The sequence below is a fragment of the Mobula hypostoma genome, chromosome 9, assembly GCF_963921235.1.
Source record: "Mobula hypostoma chromosome 9, sMobHyp1.1, whole genome shotgun sequence".
Taxonomy (NCBI): Eukaryota; Metazoa; Chordata; class Chondrichthyes; order Myliobatiformes; family Myliobatidae; genus Mobula; species Mobula hypostoma.
In genome coordinates, this window is record NC_086105.1 from 27,777,454 (window position 1) to 27,800,402 (window position 22,949).

The 22,949-nt window shown below is 40.5% G+C and overlaps 1 protein-coding gene across 2 annotated transcripts in view; it reads right to left on the minus strand.

Annotated features, from left to right (window-relative positions):
* Nucleotides 1-22,473, minus strand: part of borcs5 (BLOC-1 related complex subunit 5) — a 78,355-nt gene extending 55,882 nt beyond the window's left edge. For both annotated transcript variants that reach the window (XM_063057937.1, XM_063057936.1), the window contains exons 1-3: nucleotides 22,210-22,473; nucleotides 11,412-11,501; nucleotides 7,952-8,098 (exon numbers count right to left, since the gene is read on the minus strand). In XM_063057937.1, coding sequence (XP_062914007.1) covers nucleotides 7,952-8,098; nucleotides 11,412-11,469 — 205 coding nt within the window. In that variant the 5' untranslated portion in view covers nucleotides 11,470-11,501; nucleotides 22,210-22,473. The remainder of the gene's footprint in view (nucleotides 1-7,951; nucleotides 8,099-11,411; nucleotides 11,502-22,209) is intronic.
* Nucleotides 22,474-22,949: the final 476 nt, after the last annotated feature.

Sequence of the window (22,949 nt, forward strand, 5' to 3'; positions counted from 1 at the left end):
AAGGGGAACAAGTGTTACACCTGCCCCTACACCTTCTCCCTCATTATCATCCAGGGCCCTAAACAGTCCTTCCAGGTGAGGTGATACTTCACCTGTGAGTCTGTCGGAGTCATTTACTGTGTTCGGCACTCCTGGTGTGGCCTCCTGTACATTGGTGAGACCTGACATAGATTAGGAAACTGCTTCGCCAATCATCTACGCTATGTCTGCCAGAACAAGTGGGATCTCCCAGTGGCCATCCATTTTAATTCCATCCACAACATCCTCCACTGTCGTGATGAAGGCACACTTAGGTTGGAGGAACACCACCTTATATTCCATTTGGGTAGCCGCCAATCTTATGGTATGAACATTGATTTCTCAAACTTCTGGTAAGGTCCCTCAACCCCCTCCCCCTTCTCCATTTCCCATCCCCTTTTCCCTCTCTCACCTCATCTCCTTGCCCACCCATCACCTCCCTCTGATGCTCCTTCCCCTTTTTCTTTCTTCCATGGCCTTCTGTCTCTTTCACAAATAAAATTCCCGGCTCTTTACTTCATCCCTCCCCCTCCCAGTTTCACCTACCACCTGGTGGTTCTCTCTCTCTCCTCTCCCCTCCCCACCAGCTTTAAAATCTACTCCTCAGCTTTTTTTCTCCATTCCTGCCAAAGGGTTTCGACCCGAAACGTCGACTGTACTTTTCTTCATTGATACTGCCTGGCCTGCTGAGTTCCTCCAGCATTTTGTGTATGTTGCTTGGATTTTCAGCATCTGCAGATTTTCTCTTGTGTGCATCTTAATGGTATGTTGACCTGATTAATGAATAATAGGACGCCTATGCCGATTGATTAGTGAATAAACTAGGGAACATTGAGGGGATGCTGTGCTGGTCTTGTAAGTGAATGAGTACGAGGAAGACTATATCAATCTGGTTGTGAATCAGTGGGGCAGGTGAAGGAGGAGGCATGATTGTCTAGTTAGTCACCCACCGCCAACCTGAACCCATGTCATCAGCTGGCCTATTGCGAAGGAAACTCTGCTTAATAATACTCAAGGGATTTCCCTCCCCCACCCCTCCACGGGTTTGGAGAGTGGGATGGAGTGTCAGTACCCTTGGGTGGAAGTGGGGCAGAGATGGAGAAGAGCAGCAGTCAGATGAAGAGCATTTAATGGTTCTGGGCCTCTACTCACTGGAATTCAGAAGAATGAGGGGTGACTTCATTGAAACCTATCAAATGGTGAAAGGCCTTGATAGATTGGATGTGGTAAGGATGTTTCCTATCGTGGGAGAGCCCAAGACTAGAGGACACAGCCTTAGAATAGAACGGAGACGAGGAGGAATTTCTGTAGACAGAGAGTGGTTTATCTGTGGAATTATTTGCCATAGGCAGCTGTGGAGGCCAAGTCTTTATGTATATTTAAGGCAGAGTTTAATAGATTCTTGATTGGTTAGGGCATGAAGGGATACAGGGAGAAGGCAGGAGATTGGGGCTGAGAGGAAAAATTGGATGAAATGGCAGAGCAGACTTAATGTGCTTAATGGCCTAATTCTGCTCTTATATCTTATGGCCTTATGGAAAGAGAGAAGATCAGACCTCAGTGTCAAACATGAAAAATCGGGTCAAGTGTAGGGTAGAAGTTATGGAAGGCTTGAGAGGATAGGAAAGGTTAGGGAGGCTGGAAGGAGGAGAGATTTAGTGAAAGGGAGGATTAAGTGGTGTGGTTGAGAGAAAATGAAAAAGGTAAGAGCAAATATGTACAGTATATTAAAGTCTATGCAGCAGACTCTGGTATTCAACATCCTGACCAATACTTATCTTTAAATTAATGATAATAATGAACAGATTGAGCTGGATTTGATTCAATCAGAACCATAGCATTTAGCTGTTCAAACTACAATACGTTCCAGACTTCAGAACATTTGCTGTTCTGGGATTTATTTACAGACTTAGAAGGTAGATCAAAGCTGTCAGTACACACTGCCTCCAGATTCTCCACAGAGTCCAGAGTCCAAGACGCAATTGTTGCTGCACACCAGTGACGAAATGCACATGAAATAGACCACTGCAGAGAAATGATCCATACAATTTACTTAAGAAAATATATTACTGACAGATTAATTCTGCACACTGAAGCGAAAGCTTAATTGATATTAGAGCTTAGAGCACAAAAATATAAGAGGCAAAGGAATAAACACGAGCATTCAGGTATATTAGACACAAAAAAGCCACATGCCGTCCTGTAAGTGAGGCATACGACAATAAATCAAAAAAAGCACGTATTTCAATTGCTTTCACTGCCATACATTCATTAATATTTATATTTTATTAACTGGCCACAGTCAGTTAATATAGACTATAAATTTATAAACCCCAAATTGAACCGGAAATGTTGATTTAAATGCCACATTATAAGTACATCTCCTACTAGTGCATCTTCCAGCTTCTTAACCCACATAAAACAGAAAATCCTATGCTCCAACCAACTTTATCTTGCTCTGCTCAATTTAGTCTGAATCTTGCTGCAAGTCCTAGAACATAAACTAAAGGTCAAAATAGATGTTTTATGTCAGGACTGAACAACATGTGCAACCCCACCTACTTAATGATTAGGCTAGGATTAAATAGGGAGATTTCTGGGCAGTGTAGCTCAAAGGGCCAGAAGGCCTATTCCGCACTGTGTCTCACTAAATAAATAAATGTACTTCCTACCCTCTATATCTGCTATTCCTAACAACCACGACAGGGCTTGACATTCATGTATAATAACCATACAGACCAAAAAATATATATATAATACATTGAAAAAACTCAAGGTTCGACACACCATCCCACTTGACTTCCTGATCATCACTTTTTGTATCATTTTTCCATATTAATATTTCTTATGCATTTACAGAGGAAATTGCCAGGTAAACCCATTAAATGAGTTTGTGCGATCACTCGTAGAGTGCCAATATTCTCACTGTTCTCTTCAATTATCCTTTAGAAGCTGAAATTTATAACACAATCATAGAAAAGTACAACACAGAAACAGGCCTTTGGACTCACCTAGTCCGTGCTGAAACTTTAAACTGCCTATTCCCATTGACTTGCACCGGAACCATAGCCCTCCATATCCCTACCATCCAATGTAACTATCCAAACTTTTCTTAAATGTTGAAATCGAGCTCACCTGCATTGCTTGAGCTGGCCGCTCATTGCACACTCTCATGGCCTCTGAGTGAAGAAGTTTCCCCTCATGTTCCCCTTAAACTTTTCACTTTTCCCCCTTCACCCATAACCTCTGGTTACAGTCCCATCCAACCACAGTGGAAAAAGCCTGCTTGCATTTACCCTACCTCTACCCCCATTATTTTGTATACCTCCATTAAATCTCCTCTTAATCTTCTAAATTTCGAGGAATAAATTCCTAATCCATATAATCTTTCCTTATAACTCAGGTGCTTCAGACCTGGCAACATCCCTGTAAATTTTCTCTGTACTCTTTCAACCTTATTTACATCTTTCCTGTAGGTAGGTGACCAAAACTGCACACGGTATTCCAAATTAGGTCTGACCAATGTCTTATACAAGTTCAACATAACATCCATCTCCTGCACTCAATATTTTGACTTAAATCTAAAGTAAAGCTTAGAAAGAAGTAGCTACACATGCCATAACAGCATAATCAAATGCATCAATTGAAGTTTCTCAGTTTTTTTCATTAGTTTTTCCGCAGAGGTCTTTCCCAAAATCCCGAAATTCAAGTTAATACTTTGCAGTTATGAGCTGAACCTGCACTGCTTTGGTAATGATGTTGTCTTTGTTAACCATGCAGCACACCCATTCTCAGCTATCTTGAAGAACAACTTTCATTTAATTTGCAGCATTTTCTATTTAAAATGCTGACTGAGATACAATTCATACCAGGCATTTTAATAAAAAAATTGTAAAGTGTATATGCAGCAGCAAAATAAATGTTCTTTTCATCTGTTAGAATTACTGAGAGGGAATGAAAAGGCGGCCGGGGGTGTTTCAATACATTCGTTATGAGACCAGTTTCTTAAAAAGACTTGAAACTATATGACAAGATTATTCCTGTTTAACTGAACAGAAACAATATGAACTGCTAATGAGTTACACTTCTACCTGGAAATCCTAATATCTATAAACAGAATGAGGGGTGGAGACAGAAGAAAAAAGGTAGGAAAGAAAAATTCTATCTTGTTTTTATTCCCCTAAAGAACAAGTGTCATCTAGAAAGCAAAAGAGCTGGAAATTGAAAGAAAGAGGACTTTCATCCCACTAGTGTGGACTGGTTTCAGTCTTTAATCTCAGAAATGAAAGTGCAATGCAAAGAATTCCTGCACCATTCATTCCTTCGCATATCCATTCCCAACGATATCCAATTCCACATAAAACCTGTATTACAGTTAGCAGGTGCCAACATCCCATTTGAAAGTATTGCTGAGTTCACTGAAAACATGTTAGCTGTGAGGTTGAGTGAATAAATGAGGCCTCACACACAGTTCTTAGTGTGTAACACCATCAATCCAGCTGGTTAAACATCAATGATCCTTTACAACACTCACTTCAGCATCCTCACTGTAACACTCCTGTCTGTAAAGTCTTATTAAGTTGGCCAGGTGCCAAAAATCACATCTTAACAAGGTTCTACTGTGGAATTTTAGCACCTTCAACTTCTAAAATGCGACCTTAGTGAGGTCACTGAAGATTTGTGTTGGTTTCGACATTTATAATAAATATATTTTTTTTAAATCAGTGGAAAGTCAACTTAACCACATTATCGTCTATAACTGAGAAAAAGCTCAAGAGCTCCTTCTACAGATAACAACATTGCATAACTGCTTACTGCAATGCCTAACTGAGAACATATTGTTGAACTGCATACAATCTCTGTGATTCAATTATCCAGAATGAATCTAATATATTGTAGTAACAAGGATGAGATTTAAACAAAGAAAGGAAGTATGATTATATTTTCTAGATTGCTTTCATTTTGTATCATGTTTTACATTTATCTCAGGGATGGTGCCTGAGATAATCTGGCAAACTGGAAGCAAATCAAATTCCATCATATCTGCCAGAAACTTAAAATAAATATATTGAGTAATACAGATGTTATTAAAAATCGGTAATGGTGAAAATCAAATCACTGGATTGCCACCAAAAAAAATACCAGGTTCACCTATGTCCTTTATAGAAGCGAGTCTTCAACTAATCTGACTCATTCCACCTATCAAAAAATGACTGACAAAACAGAACACAAAAGAGTTTGTTTGTTACATCCCGTGTCATATGATGTGGGCAGTCATGGTCTTTCCATGACCGTGACTGCTCTTGGCAAATTTGTCTACAGAAATGTTTTGCCATTGTCTTCTTCTGGGCAGTGTCTTTCCAAGATGGGTGACCCCAGCCATTATCAATACTCTTCTGAGATTGTCTGCCTGGTGTCAGTGGTCGCATAACCAGGACTTATGAATATGCACCAGCTATTCATACAATCCACCACCTGCTCCCATGGCTTTATGTAATCCTGATCGGTGGGGATGGGGGGGGGGGCGGTTGGGGCACTAAACAAGTGCTACACTTTGCCCGAGGGTGACTGCAGGCTCACAGTGGTAAAGAGTGCCTTATATCTCCTTTGGTAGAGACAGATCTCCACCCAGCCACCCCAAAAGTGCAAGAGACCAAAAATCATCCCAGCTGTATTTGGAAATTGTGTTCCAAAACTAGTTGCTCCTCTTGCTGCCTAACTGTAGCTACAGTGTGGGTAACTGCACAGCAAAATAGTTAAAACAAAAAAATCCAATTTGTTCAATTACTATCCATCAATCCACTCTAAACCACCAGTCACAGGTGGGGTTATTGATAACGCAATCAAGTAGCTCACACTCACCAATAACCTGCTCTTAGACTCAGAGCAAAGACCACTTAGTTCCAGATAACAATATGGTTTTTGGCTGAACACAGAGAAAAGACATGAATTCCACTGATGAGGTGTAAAACACTCTCCTTGAATCAAGGGTAAAGACTTTCTGTCCACTCGGGTCATTCAAAAGACGATTATGGTTGTAGGGATGTTAATCATCTAAACTCTGGGACAACAATGCACTATTTCCTCAGGCAACGTGTTTGGTTCAACCCCCTTGGCTATTTCAGAAGTGTAGATGTTTGCTGATGACAGCACAATATTCAACTCCATTCATATATGCTCAGAAAATTGAGGTAGACAGTGGTTGTTTGTATTTGTACCTGAGCCGATAAGGAAATAATATTCCTGCCACACAAGGATGAGTAATGACTACTTCAACTAGAGACAACCTAATGGCTTACCCTTGATCTTCAATTATACTACAACTGAAGAGCCCCTCACTTTTAACATCCTGGCAATCAGCAAAAACCTTGCTCCAAACAGCTACAATAGTCCTGAAGCTGCACAAGCAGGTTCAAGGCAGGGCATCATGCAGCAAGTGACTCAGCTGTAAGGTACACATCAGGCCAGGTGTGTCATAGAATACTCTCCATTCACTTGAAGGAATTTGTAGCTCCAACAGCACCAGAGGAGGTTGTCATCATCCAGGTCATTCCAGTTGCTTGTCTAGTATCCCATCCACTACATCTTTCCCTCCATCACTGATGCACAGTGCATCATCCACAAAATGCTCTGCAGTTTGATAGCACCTCCCAGATCCCATTTTCTTTTGCTACAGATGTTACCAGACCTGCTGAGTTTTTTTTTCCCAACGTTTTGCTTTTATTCCAGATTCCTTGACCTATACTGTCAAGCATGACATGAACAGCAAAAGCATGGATACAAATTCGTAATCCTTATATTAAAAGGAAATACTGCAAGGTCAGAAAATGTGCATTGTAAAAACAACTAGACCTCACTTTCACAGATGTAGAGATATTTTACCCAACTGTGAAATAACAGGGAAGGAATTGCCAAATAAATTCCAGAATCATTCAAAAACACTGGTTTCACTTTAACTAAGTTCTGTGAACTTACCCCCTAATTCTTTTTGATCGAAATGGGCATTTCTGCCACAGTGGTAAACTTCAGAGGATATCTCATATAAAGGAAAGTGACCAAAGGAATTAAACTGTACAAGAGATAGAAGCAGTTGGCCTTTGACAGATGACCTGCCATTCAATACCATCATGGCTGATCCTTAACCTCAATATCGTATTAATCCCAAATCATTGATTCTTTTTTTCCACTATCTAAAAAGCAATGAACCCCTGTCATAAATACAATCAGTGACTGATCCTCCACAACCTTCTAGGTTGAGAATTCCGATCATTCACGAGCACCTGAGGAAATAAATTTCTCACCTCTGTCCTGAACGGTAACCCTTTACTTTGAGACTGTGACTCCAGGTACTCAAAACTATAAAGGAAATATTATCTCCACATCAACCTTTTCAATCCCCTTAAATTGTTTTAAAATTTCATTGAGATCACCTCTAAAATCAGCATCAACCTAACTTCTTATTCTCTCCCCATGTAGCAAATCCTTTATTTCAGGACTCAATATGGCAAACCTTTGCTGCATTGTCAGATACAAGCAGGTTTCCTTGAGGAAGGGAAAACAGATCTCAAAGGGAAATCAGGGTCCCAAGAATTAGAGCAGGATGCTTATACTCTATATTGCAAGATACAAATTTAAAGCCATTTTCTCATATGCAATTCCTTGCAGTACCAATATTTAAATTTTAATAATTCACATGCTTGTCCCTTTGAACAACTCCACGTTTTGATCTTTCACAACTTCAAACTGAAGTAGATGCAGAGCCAATATAAAGTGTTAAAAACTAGACAATACATAATTTAGGGAAATAAAGGATATAGCAAAGGAGAAACAAGTAATTAGATTAAATGAATACAGAGCATCTTAAAGGTCAGTACAGAGAATAAATGACATTCATAATGGCCAAGTACTGAAGAAACAAATATGTAAGCATTACCTTTGAGCAGAGGTTGAAAGGTCGGAATTTCATGCAATTTAATAACATCTGGATCATTCCATGTGGTTCTAGCTGGCGGATGCGTTCCTGTAGCAACAACTACGATGTCATCCATTTTGGCTCTTTGTTTCGCTGGAGAATTTGTTGCTGAATAAAATTTAAAAATTAAATCGATCTTAACAGTGTTAATGATCTGTTAAAATATTATCCATTATTACATTGTAAGAGACAAGGAGGAAATATAACATGAAACTACCCAAATGTGTGTCAGTTTCAGCATGCCATTGTTGTAATATGTTCTTGGATCTGTATGAATTTAGCACTAGAGCTATAACTTATACAGTAGCCAGCTCATATACAAGAATTACCCAGAGTACAAGAATCACTCCTCCAGCTACTAGAGAGGTTCCTCCTTCATGAATGGATACTCCACTAATGGGAAGTTGAGGAAGAGTGCTTTCTGAAGAGGAGAGATACCTGCATCGGCCAGTGGAAAGGAATGCCACAGAAGGCATGTGATTTTGCAGATGGGGCACAAAGACTCTCCATGGCTGTAACCAGGCACTTATGACAAAACATGGCCAGGGAGTTCTCCGTCAGCAGGAACAACTAAACTGCACTTTGAGTAGTAGTCTTCTCTCTTACTGTATGAAGTTTGGATGACATATCATATGCAGCAGTCAGAAGACAGCTGTGCCTTATGGCACAGATCAAGCACTTAAACTGAGAGTGACTCCAGCAGCAAAGCTGTCCTGTCTTGTGTGCAAGGATTTGCTTGAACTTATTGGAAGTCACAGATCTCACAAGGACAAAGAAGGCTATGTGAGTGATGGCCCTTTTAATTCCATGGTTTCAGAGCAAACAGGGTTATCAAAACCTTGCTATTCTATGAGTAACAACTGTAGTGTTCAGTCCAGCGAGGTTGAAAACCCCACCAAATTTCCTTTTGGCATCTTTTGGTGGAGGGAGGCTGTACACCAGTAAAATAAGAGTACTGGGGCAAATGCACAGAAACACCTAGAACTGGGCAGTGCTGCTTCACTCTGAATTATCACCACTTTCAACACTACACCACCATTTTAGTAGTCATACAATGAAATTTCTAAGCCAAAGGCATTTCATGATATCATGTACACATTCACTCAATTATGTATTTTAACAAGTGGGGAAAATAATGGAAAAACCAAAAAGAATAAATAGGTCTATAAAATTTATTCCACTCATTCCACCTTCTCTCTACTCTTAGAATAAATGTTTCTTCTATGCTCTAATGCATTACTTGGTGACTCTTTTGTTGCTCTTTAGTTCTCACAAAGAATACCGAGTGAAAATATGATCATTCCTCATCTCTTTCACTCAAAAGAGAAGTGATGGCATGTGAACACCTTTTTCCAGATAAATATGCTTGTACTTCTGGTGTCATTTTTTTTTTAAAATCTTCTCTGTATCCTTTTATAATATGGTAATGGTAATCAGAACCGTAGGAGGCTCTCCAAGCAAGGTCTAATTAAGGTTCCACAGGTTTAACACAGCTGTCTCGCTTTTTAACATTATTGCTCTTGGAATAAACCCCAGTGCTTAGTTTGCATCCCGATATCATCTTGATCTGCAACTTCAAAATATTAAGTAATCTTACTAATTCCACCCACCAGAATGTACAACCTTTTCTTTATCTGTGTTGAACTGCACATGCCAATTATTTGCTTTAAATCTTTCAAAATTAGAATAAAGTTTATTATCACTGACATGTGTCATGACATTTGTTGTTTTGCAGCAGTACAGTGCAATACATAATATACCATAAATTACAATAAATATATAAGACAAAATTAAATAAGTAGTCCAAAAACAAGAGGTAGTTTTCATGGTTCATTGTCCATTCAGAATCTAATGACGGAGGGGAAAAAGCTGTTCCTAAAACATTGAGTGTGTCTCTCTCCAGGGTCCTGTATCATCTCTCTGATGATAGTAACGAGAAGAGGACATATCCTGTGTAGTGGGGGTCTTTTTGAGGCATTTCCTTTAGATGTCCTCGATTGTGGGGAGATTAATACTTTCTGGTATATTGCAGCATTCTTCCTCAACAGTGATAATCTCCCCTAATTTAGTACTATCTACATACAGGCAACTCCTGCATTAAAGTGATAAGTGGGGGGAGGGTGTGGAGGGTGTTGCATTCCTGGAAAATGATCCGCACTGCAATTTTTGATAATGTCACCAACAAAAGCAAATTGAAAAAACAAAATGTATACTTATTTATTTTCCACACAAATTCATCAGAACAAATTTTATTCCATATCTCAATATCTTCTGCAATGATTTGTGAATTCCATAAGGAAAAATTTCCATAATCCACATGACCCAAAATGGGGGCTGCCTGCATTTAGAAATTATATTTATTGATTTCAGCGTCTTAGCCATTATCGTATATTGTGAACAACAATAGTCCCAGCATTGATCCTCATGGAATAATGGTCCCCATTTTTTTCCACTGTCATTAGCAACACTATACTCCCACTCTCTATTGTCTGTCTTTAAGCCAACTAGTAATCCACTGTATGACATCTCTGGCCTGATTCATTATCTCATATAGAGTAATTCACAGAAGGACTTCAGAAAATCTATATTACCATTGTTTTGCCATCATCTATTCTGTTATCACTTCAAATTTTCAATAAACTTGGCCAAAGTATCTCCTTTTGAAATTGCTAATGACTATTCATTGTTACAAAGTGTTCATCACCAAGAGCTCTTCCGACTCGGTTTATGGTTCCCAGGCATTAATGACGGACAGTATGGTGACTATGAGTAGAAAGAGATGAATTTGGAGCAGGAGCAGATCACTACCTCAAAACGCAAAAAGATTAGATTTGATTGCAACTTCAACTGAATTTCTGTCTAATCATGAGCTTCTTGACACAAAACTCTCTACCTATGCCTTAAGATATTCAAAACTCTGTTTCTAACACATGGGGAAAGAGAATTTCCTGGATTAATTAACCTCAGAAAAATAACTTTTCCTCTTGAATAACCCCTAGTTCCAGAATATTCCCATAAGATGAAACATCCTCTGCACATCCACTCAAGACCCCAAAATATCTCAAACATTTCAATCAAGTTGCCTCTCACTCCTTAACTCAAGCAAACAAAAGTCTTGCCTATCTAATTCATCCTCATATGGCAACCCATCCATTGCAAGTATCAGTCTTGTTAACCTTCTCTGAACTGCCACTGTTTATACTCTTCCTTAGATCAGAAGACCAATGCAGTACACGGTGCTCCACGTATGGTCTTACTATTGCATGATGTAACTGGAGCTTAACCTTCCTATTATTCTATTTCATGGCCCTAGCAAAAAGCAACATGCTGCTAGCTTTCCTAATTACTCACTGTATCTGCACACTTGCCTTTTGTAAGTTCACTTGTGTTAAAGTAAAATTAATATTTAACAATTACCTACCTGAAGCATGACATTCTGGTTGCTTATGATCGTGATACGTGCTCTGTTCAGCTCCCATGATATTAAAATCAGATCCCGAAGAAATCAAGACTGCAGAAAACAAACAATTAGCTTTAGAATTTTTCCCACCAATGCTGTATCAGCTCTAAGATGGTTATGCACTGAAAGCAGCAGAAACACAACGTATTCCTTTACTTCTACACCTCAATTGCGTCAAAGAAAGTGATTCCTGTAGCATATTTACAGTAATATTTTTGTAATATTGTTTGATTAAACAATCTTTGTTACATAATTCATTATGGGTTACATGCAAGTAGTACATGAAAGGCATACATCAATACGCCACTACATCATAGGTGACTGCCTCACTACAGAAAGAAACTAAGTAGATGCTTCACAGGCTCCTGCATTTTTCTTTTGATTCGTTTTTGGATTTACAAAACATAACAGTGGCGATGAGGAAGTTTTAAAATGAACCCGAGACTGTTCTGTTGAAGCGTAGCATGACATTTTTTGGGAAGCGGAGGGAGACATTTGAATTTAATAAATAGCACAGCACATTTCTTTGGAAGGGGAGAGAGACAGTCAAGTTAAAAAATAATGGCAGAAAATGTACAGAATTAACACGTAATGGGTACGGTCACAGGTTCATAAACAATGAATACCGGGTGGCAATAATAAATAAATAACAGAAATGGCTGGCTACATCGTAAAGATGGACTTGTTCATATGCATAACAGGCAACTGGATTATGTATACTGAATGAATTGAGCAGGATTTTTAAGCAAATTAAATAGCCAATGGAAAGCAAGTGCCAGTATTACCGAGTGCAATAGGTGGAAACGCAGTTTGCTTAGAGGTTTGACTGCTCCAACCAAACCAGCTGAAATGAGCTTTGTTGATATCATGAACATAATGCAGGAACAATTAGAACAGATACCATTGTTGATCACAGAACACTTTAGGTGTTCAGCTTACGTGGTTGAATTGAAGAGATTGACTGAACATTGTCAGTTCAGTAAAGGGCTTAATAATGCACTGAGAGATTGTTTGGTTTGTTGAATCCTACAAGAAAACATTCAAGCACAACTTACATTTAAAAGAATAGCTGAAATCACTGTATCAATGGAAACAGCAGCCAGAGATGCAACTGAGTTATAGTCAGGAATGAAAGTGAGTGTGAACAAAATTGCAACTTCTAAACAGAAACCTGCCTGGCTGAACAAGTTGTGTTATTGTTGTTGCAGGGGCTCGCATACACCAAACTAATGCAGGTTTAAAGGCAAAACTGTTGAAGCAGAATCTGAATAAAACTCCGGAGACCAGCTTCTTATAGTTACCAGAGTTTATTGCGCACCCTCCTGCAGGAGTTTAAGACCCAGTTGTCAAAGGGAAGGCAAATAAGTACTGCCACCATCCGACAAGTGGACCCACTCCTCAGGTTACAGCCGTTTATTTATACATAGTAAGCCCCACATATTACTGTTGCAAGATGTTATTTGAACTGGTACGCCCACCAAGTCTGTTGGTGCGAAACTTAGTTACAGATAAGAGAGTCTGCTAGATCAAGGCTTAATTATAGATGGATGTGCTGTCCAGTCCTTATCAGTTATTCCCTTTGCTAGGCCCTGACTTAATTACAGATGGATGTTCCTTCCTGTCCTTATCGGTGAGCCCTCCTCTCCCTACTCAAACGAGGGCACAATGTACAATGTCATCAAAACTCTCAATGTCTCTCTGCAAGCTGGGGAGAACTGGTATAAGTCTGTTTTAGCTGACAGCTGAAGATAGAGTTTACTTCAGTTCAAGAATTCCTATTCAGCCCCAATTATTCTTTTAGGCAGAGGTTACATAGGTTCAAAATGATTTTTTTTAATATTCTCAATTCCTCAAAACTGCAACGAAGTAGGACATATACAAAGAACATGTTGGCAGCCCAAAATAAAGGGACAGGACAGGGAAGAGAAAAAGGATAAAAAGTCAAGTTGCAAGTTCAAAAGAGCACTAAACCACATGCTGTTGATGAAAAAATTGATAACGATGTGTGTGACACAGGACTGGATAGCCTTGAGATTTACAATGTGAAAACTAACAAGAGACAAATAATAATAATATGGTTTACGCCAGAAGTCAACAGCAAATTAATTGAAATGGAATTGGCTACTGGCTCAGCTATTTCAGTCATTCCACAAAATGAGTTTAGGTGGCATTTCAAAACTACCGAACTGAAGCATGTAGATATCCAACTAAGAGCTTATACTGAAGAAAAGGTAACTCATGTCGAATGAGATTCATAACAGTGAAACACAACAACCCACAATGTACGTGATAAAAACAGGAGGGCCAACATTGTGTGGCCAAGATTGAATGAGACACCTACAACTTGATTGGAGATCCATCCACTATTTGCATGCCACATCCCTTGCAAAAGAGTGAACTGAAAGCAAATTAAGAAAAGTACTGGATGATACCACAGCAGTTTTCAAGAATGGCATTGGAAAACAAACATATCAGGATAAAATAGTGTTAAATGAAAATGCCACATACAAGTTTTACAAAGCCCATCCAGTTCCTTACCATCTGTGATAAGGAAGTTCGTGGGCTAGAACACATGGGCGCTGAAGGAATTGTTTCCAAGGTTAAGTAGAGCCCATGAGCAACATCAGTGGCCCTCCTTAGCCAAGAAGGATGGATCTGTCAGGATCTGTGGTGATTTTAAGGTCACTATCAACCCAGTATTGAAAGTAGATCAATATCTTTGCAAGCCTTTCTGGAGGAAAAGACCTCAGCAAAGTGGACTTAGCTGAGGCCCACCTATAAATGGAGATGGAAGAAGAGTCTAAATTGTTCCTCACAATGAACATTCACAAAGGGCTTTACCACTATAATAGGCTTACTTTTTGGATGGTATCTGCAGCTACACTCGGGCACAAAGCTGCAAGGCAGTCCAGGCACTCAGTGTTACCAGTGAAGATGATAAAGAATATCTCCAAAATCTCAACAGTGTTAAAATATAAGATTATGGGCTCAGAGTATGATGCAACACCAGTGAATTCTTTAAGTCAAGCGTCACTACTGTGGTCAGACCATTGATGTACAAGGATTACAGAAGTGTGCTGAGAAAATTCAACCAGTGGTAAATGCCCCAAGCCAAAGGATGTGCCACAATTGCAGTTTTGTTTAGGATTTGTCAGAACCTGGGTTCTGTGCTCCACCCCTTGAACTCATTACTACAGATCAGGAAGAAATGGCAATGGACAAAACAGTGTGAGGTGGCTTTCCAAAAGAAAAGGAAAAGGTGATGTCAGACACTGTACTCATACATTATGATACACATCGTCCAGTGAGGCTTGCCTGTGATGCCTCACCTTATGTTATAGGTAAAGACATGTCCAAGACATGATGGAAGTGAAAGCCCAATAGCTTTTGAATCACATTCACTTACCACTGCAGAGACAATTACCATTTAAATAATCTGATTTCCCATTTTTCCTTCCAAAATGGATGACCTCGCATTTATCAACATTGCACTCCACCTGCCAGACCCTTGCCCATTCACTTGACCTATCTATGTCTCTCTGCTGACTTTCCCTATCTTCTGCACAATTTGGTTTTCCATTCAATTTAGTATGAACAGCAAACTTGGATACACTACAATCAGTTCCCTCTTCCAGATCATTAATGTATATTGTGAACAGTTGCGGGCCCAGCACACCACTCACCACTGATTGTCAACCAGAGAAACACCCATGTATCCCAAATCTCTGCTTTCTATTGGTTAACCATTCCTCTATCCATGCTAATACATCACAACCAACTCTATGTATCCTTATCTTATGGATGTCTTTTATGCGGCACCCTATCAAACCCAAGTAAATAACATCCATTTGTTCCCCTCTATCCACTGTGCAAAATCTTTTCAAAACTTATGGAAACAGGATTACACCAAAGAATTTAACAGTGGCAGCAAACATACTGGTGTTTAAAAATGAGAAAGGAATATGCCTAGCAACGACAGTGTTAGATTAAAATCAGTTGCAAAATAAAACACAAACAAGAGGAATTCTGCAGATACTGGAAATTCAAGCAACACACATCAGGCCAGGCAGCATCTCTAGGAAGAGGTACAGTCGACGTTTCGGGCCGAGACCTTTCGTCAGGATGAAGGGTCTCGGCCTGAAACGTCAACTGTACCTCTTCCTAGGGATGCTGCCTGGCCTGCTGCGTTCACCAGCAACTTTGATGTGTGTTGCAAAATAAAACAGCAAAGATTATAAATGAGTGAACACACATGAATGTATAAAAGGATAAAGAATGACAAAAAAAGTGTCCCTCAATGTTGATTACTAAGGGATGATTCTTCTTTGACCAACTGAATAGCAATTTTTCTAGAGATAATGAAAAATGTTGAAGACGTCAGATTAGGTTACATTTTTGCGTAGAAAGCTTATTTGCATCACTGGTGATAAAAAGCTAGAAAGAAAATTACAATAAACATAATCTCACTGATTTAATGATATAAATAAAATGTAATAAAATAACAAGCAACGGATTACCCTGGAGCTTAGTGTGAGCAGGGAAATAAACTTATTGGCAATTTAAAATCCAAATCAAACCCAACCAAAGATAATGATTTACCAAACCAAAGCCACCAGCTATTATTGTGTCAATCATTATCCGGTATCATTAAGTCAGAGACTTTATTTAATTACATAGATTAAAATGAGAACTGAAGATCTCATTAACATTGTGCTACAGTTCAAGTATCCACAACTTGGGATAAATGCCCTACAGTTCTTGCACCTCATCAACTATTTCAAGTTTGCCCTAGACTCTACTAATATACGTGACATAATAGAAATCTGCTTTGCTACAATACTAATTTGCTGTGAAGTGTGTCATATTTCATAATACAACACTGCAAATGAAAGAAATTCTTCCTGATGGGTTTCATCCTGCATTTCAAAAAAAAACTTCAGTAACTATTCTATTCAAATATTTCCGGCAAATGATTCAGAATTATTGTGTCATTCAGCACTAACATTTCAATAGCTTCTACATTAATTCTGTTAATTACATTGATTTGCTGCTTTGAAAAAAAAGTGCAACTAAAAAGATGACTGCTTCAAAATGAACAGCTTACAAACCACACCATAATGTCTATTGCCAATCTGTCTTTTTTTGGGCTGGATTATGCCACCTTCCTTCTTCCCACCATTATTTCTGTGTCCATAAATACCTTACAAGACCACAGGATATAGGAGCAGAATTAGGCCATTTGTCCCATCAAATCCGCTCTGCCATTTCATCATGGCAGATCTATTTTTCCTCTCAGCCCCAATCTCCTGCCTTTCCCCCCTCCCCCCATCCCTTCATGCCCAGACCATGCCTTAAATACACATAAAGACTTGGCCTCCACAGCTGTCTGTGGCAATGAATTCCACAGATGTCACTACTCTCTGGCTAAAGAAGCCCCTCCTCATATCTGCTCTAAAAGGACACCCCTCTATCCTGAGCCCATGTCCTGAGGTCTTAGACACTCCCACCATAGGAAACATCCTTTCCACATCCACTCTATCAAGGCCTTTCACCAATTGATAGATTTCAATTAAGCCATCCCTCATTTTTCTGAATTCCAGTGAATACAGTCCCAGAGCCATCAAATGCTCTTCATATGACAAACCATTCAACCCTTGAATCATTTTCACAAACCTCCTTTGAACTCTTTCCAGTTTCAGCACATCCTTTCTAAGATAAGGGGCCCCCAAACTGCTCACAATACTCCAAATAAGGCCTCACCAGTGCTTTATAAAGTCTCAACATTACTGTATATCCTTGCTTTTATATCCTGGTCCTCTTGAAATGAATGCCAACATTGCATTTGCCTTCCTCAGCGCAGACTCAACCTGCAAATTAACCTTCAGAGAATCCTACACAAGGTCTCCTAAATCCCTTTGCACCACAGAAATCGAAAACAAAACACAAAATGCTGGAGGAACTCAGCAGGTCAGGCAGCATCTATGGAAAAGAATAAGCAGTCGACGTTTTGGGCCGAGACCCTTCTTCAGGAACCTGAAATCTGATTACCAGCTGCACTGAAGGTCTTTTGTCAAAGACCTTCATAACCATTAATGTTCCCTCCCTTCATTACCATTGTAAACATCCCCAATAATCAGTGGCATTTAACAATAGGTACTACTACGTCGACTCAGGCCTAGGGGGCCAGCGTCGGGCACGATGACGGACTCTCCACTTCTCCCTCTCCCTCATCAGTGTGTTCAGTCATCTACATTAGCCGTGCCACTGTCTTCTAGGAGCGTGTTGACCATAGTCCTGGGAGGGCGCCCAGGGTTCATCCTTCTGTGCTTGGGCTCCCATATGATGACCAGGCTGGCAGGTAGCTCGGGGTGGTGTAGACGGTGCTCCACTAGTTGCAGTCTTCTCGCCTTGATTTGGTGGTGAGCATCGGTAGGTTGTTATAGAGCTCAACTTTCGTCATGTGCTGTTACCAACTCACATCAAGAGTCATCCGGAGCATTCGTGTATAGCAACCATCTAGAGACTTTCGCATAGTCTTGGTGAGTGTCCACATCTCACATCCATATATGAGAATGGACACTATGACTACTATGAAAATCCTCTTTTTAAGCCCTCTGATCAGTTTGACTTCCAGATTTCCTTCATGTCGTTCACAGCCCTCCACGCCAGCGCCTTCCGTATCTTTATGTCCTTCTCATAACTCATCATTCTTGACCCGAGGTACTTGTAGTCCAAGACTTTCTTAATGGTATCATTCTCTACAATCTTGAGAGCACCTTCGTCGCAGTACAAATAATTCAAATATTTAAAACTACTGTAGTAATAAGAATATTTCCTAAAGCAAGTTTAATTTTAAAACTATAGACTTTAAAATTGAGCAAAGGAGAAAAAAAAACATTTCTCTGCAAATATATTTATTCAGAGTCAATCCACTCAAGTGTATGAGGTGGAGCTAAAAGTATCAGCCAAGACTGCCTTAAGGTTGAACACCACATTCAGAGCACATCTGGGCCCTAAGCTCAGTGTGACAAAGCCCTGCCACGATTCATGTAGACCTGCTGTACTGAATTCAATTAGGAAGGCTGCCAGGAACCAGAGAAGGGTTAGTAATTTTTGATCTTCCTTTACTGTTGCAGATATTTAAATGTTTCTTTCATGAATTGTTATAAATGAGAACTTACTGATCAGAATAACTTGGAATGGCGCTTTGACAGCTGGTTAAACCAAGGTAAGTGGCCTAACTGTTTGCTAAATTTCTTTTCAGTAGTTTCATAGGTTGGGCTTGTTCTCACCTCCATGCGATACGATTTACACATAGATCATGGCAAAGGACTTACCATTGGAGTTGTTGCCAGATTCTTTCACTGGGGATGCAGGAAAATTAAGTGGGAATTTCCTGCACCTGTTACAGGTCTGAAGTGGGAATTACGACCTTAGGCCTGTAACAGGTGCAGGCAATTTGCTGCTGACAAAATCCCAGCTATTTGGTTAGGAGGAAATTTCAGCTAACACACACACACACCCCTATTCCTGTTGGAAAATGTAGAGTGGTCACTATTTTGTACTATCGTTCAAAGACTGTCTTTATCAATCAAATTCAATATATTAGGTACTGCTCTACATTTGTTTGTTGTGAAATTTCACAAAAGCTTAATGTTACCTTGTGGTCTTCTCTATAAACATAGAAAGATCACAACTACTGAAAGGACAGTGAAGATTTGATGTTCAATTTCTCTGTCAAAGGGCAAATTTCCCTCTCTAACCACAACAGTAACTGGTGGCAAAACTTGACACAAGAATGCAAGGCATGTAGAACAGACAAACAAGTATTGTCATTGAGTCCAAAAGACTCACACTGACCACCCTCAAATAAATGACATCTTTTATACCGGAAGGCGAGTACAGGTAACATAAAATATCAGTCTGTAATACACATCACCTCTAAATCAAGTGATCACATGGTTGAGCTTCCCTCCAGTAAATATGCATCCAACACTTCCATGCAGTAGTGAGGCAAGGGTGTAGGGACAGGGGAAACTATTTTCTGATGGGACAGTGTGGACTTAGGATGGGGAAGTTGGTAGAGCATACAGCAGACCACACCGAGAGGTCAGTGGTAGAAAGGATGTGCCAGGATCTATCTTTGTCCCAGACACAAAAAAGGCTGACGAACAAATGTTTGCTTGCCTACCAGATGAACACAAGATATTCTGTCACTAAATTATGCAATGTGCCCTCTACAATAACTACAACATATTGTAGTTCCTTCAGCAGAGTAAATATCACAAAATGCTTGATGGACACAAAACCTAACAGCGAGGAAGCAAAAGCCTTGTCAACAAGGCACGTTCCAGTAACAACTTCATAAAGTCGGCTACTGAATAATGGGGGCTCAATTTGAGAGCATGAAGCATAGCTGCCAATGTCAGAGACACAACACTGTAACATCCTGATGAAGGGGTTTTCCCTGAAATATTGGCTCTTTATTCCTCTCCATAGATGCTACCTGGCCTGCTGAGTTCCTCCAGCAACTGCAGATTGTCTTGTGTTTACAGTAAGTAAGTTTACACTGAGTATCAAGCATCAGTTTACACTTAACCCATTTATTTTCCTCAGATTCCACCATTCACCTCTGCATAAGGGGCAATTTTCAGTGGCCATTTCAAACATTTAGGGACTAGGGAGCACTCAGAGGAGGTCCTCACAAAGAAAGTATGCAATCTCCACACAGCACCAGAGGTCAGGAATAAACCCAGGTCGATTTCAGCCCAGCATTTGACACCATCATCCCCTCTAATCAGTAAATCAGTCCTCAATACCCCCTTGTGCAACTGATTCCTGGATTTCCTCCCTTGCAGATGCCAGTCAGTTCGGATTGGCAAAAACATCTCCCACACAATCTGCATCAGCACAGGAGCACTGCAGGGATGTGTGCTTAGACCCCTGCTCTACTTGTTTTATACCTATGACTGTGTGGCTAAGTACAGCTCCAACACCACATAAAAGCTTGCTGATGACACCACTGTTGTGGGCCATATCAAAGGTGGTCAGGAATCAGCACACAGGAGGGAAACTGAAAACTTGGCTGAGTGGTGTAATAACAACAACCTCTCACTCACTGTCAATAAGACCAAGGAACGGATTGTAGACTTCAGGAGAGGGAAACCAGAGGTTCATAAGCCAGTATTCATCGGCGGATCAGAAGTCAGTAACTTTAAATTCCTGAGCGCTTGCTATCTCAGAGGACCTGTCCTGGAACCAGATTAAAAATATTATTGCAAAGAAAGCATGACAGTGCCTCCAGTTCCTCAGGAGCCTGTGGTAATTTGGCATATATCAAAAACCTTGGCAAACTTGTCTAGATGTGTGGTGGGAAGTGTGCTGACTGGCTACATTACAGCCTGGTATGCAATCACCAATGCCATGAGTGGAAAACCCTATGAAAGGTAGTGGATTCGGCTCAGTACATCACAGGTAAAGCCCTCCCAACCATTGAATGCATCTAAATGAAACGTTGGGGTAGAAAAGCAGCATCCATTATCAAAGATCCTCACTATCCAAGCCATGCTCATTTCACTGCTGCCATCAGGTAGAAGGTACAAGAGCCTCAGGACTCACACCACCAGGTTCAAGAACAGTTACTACCCCTCAACCATCAGGTTCCTGAGCAAAAGGGGATAACTACACTCATTGAAGGATTCTGTTACATTGTTATTTCTATTGCTGTTTATTTATACCTGCATTTGCAGAGTTTGTTTACAGTTTATAGTTCCGGATGTTTACAGTTACTGTTCTATACCCGCAGAAAAAGAATCTCAGGATTGTACGTGGTGCCAAGTAGGTACTCCGATAATACATTTTACTTTGAACTTTGGAGCTGTGAAAGCAGCGGTTCTGCCAGCTGTGCCGTTCAACGATGGATCTCACAGGGGGCGGCTGTGACGAAAGGGAGCAGTAAAGACGAGAATTTAAATTTCTAAGTAAACCAGTGAGGTCAGAACAACAGCCATACCAAACAGTAGCGCCAGTGTAGTGGAATTTTGAATGAGCCCATGTTTATAGTGTTAGTCTGAGAATATTGGAATAATTTATTCTTCAAATGACAAGAAGAACTTATCAGTAATTCAACCGAAGTATATGATACTAAAATCTGGAAGTGGGAAGACTTGCTGATGATGAGAATGCAGGGTCAGATGGGAATCAAATGATCTCAGGCCGAAACTGCAGTCTGCCTAGTTCAGACAGTGGCCTGAGAGGTGTTGAAATCGGAGATAAACTAACAGGGGTCACAAGCAATTGTTTTGTCTTTCCAAAACATTACATCACCCAGGACGTAAAAACAAAAGATATCTGACGACAGAGGGAACGATAAGGACCGAAGTAGGTTGTCGAAATACAAAATGGATTATCTCCAGGGAACATTAGGAAATCAGAATTTGCGAGCTGCAAACGTTTCCCAAGCTCAAAACCATCCACTTTTCTTCTAGCAGCAACCCTCGCACATGCAGAATGGAAGTTCAACAATGCAGCAAAGCACAAACCGTTAACCAACATCAAATTTCTCCCTGCCCCACATCTCGCAGCTCTGAAACAAATTAATCCAGAACTGCTTCCACAGCACCAGTGAGATTCTTCTTTAACAACCAACCGACGCAATGCACCAGGAAGAAAGCAATGAACTGGGTATTAGTTCCCAATAGGTAAACCCCCAGGTTGAACGTGGTTCTGTCACGTCTGGAAAGAGTGTCAACCCGCCTACCTTTCCCTTCAAGCCGCGAACGCGTGAACACCGTCAGGACTCGCAACAAAATGACTCTTGGTTTTTTTTTCGTTCTGCGGAAGCGCTATTGGCCAACCTTCCTCCCGTAAAAGCGCCCGCGTCGCGATCGCTGGCGGCTTCGGTCAGCAGGCGCCCGGTGCCGGCGCTGGTCGGGCCGGGCCGCCGGGCTCAGTTCTCCAATCGAGCGCCGCCGCCCCTCCCGCGCTCTCCCGGCAACAACACACCGGGCGGGGAGGGGGGGCACTTCCGGCTGACACTCGACCCCGGAGACAGAACCGCGCCTCAGCCGGCTCGCCATCCCTTCGGCTTGTGCCGTGTGCCTGGAATTTAATCTAACGTGGTGCCGGTGCAGCAGCTGCCGCTGGCAGTGGTGATACTGTATGTGATTAAGTCTTTAGGGGTTACAACACAGTCAGAAATACCTCAGGCATGGGTTTGTTTTCTTGGAAAAATGGCATGCAAGTCTTTTCTATAGTTCTTTTCATCCCTCCCCCACAAGAGCATGTTTAAAAGTATTAACTCTATGTACATTTATTGACGAAGAGGTACTTGATTTTATGTCTTTTGAACCTAATTATTTCAAACATTTTTCAAATCGCTATGCTATAAATCCTCAAACTCATTTTTACAGAAGTGGGCGAATTCTTGATTTAAATTAACCTCATGAACCGTCGATCTGAGTTCCTTCAACAAATTTTTTTTTGTTTGGTAAAGTACTG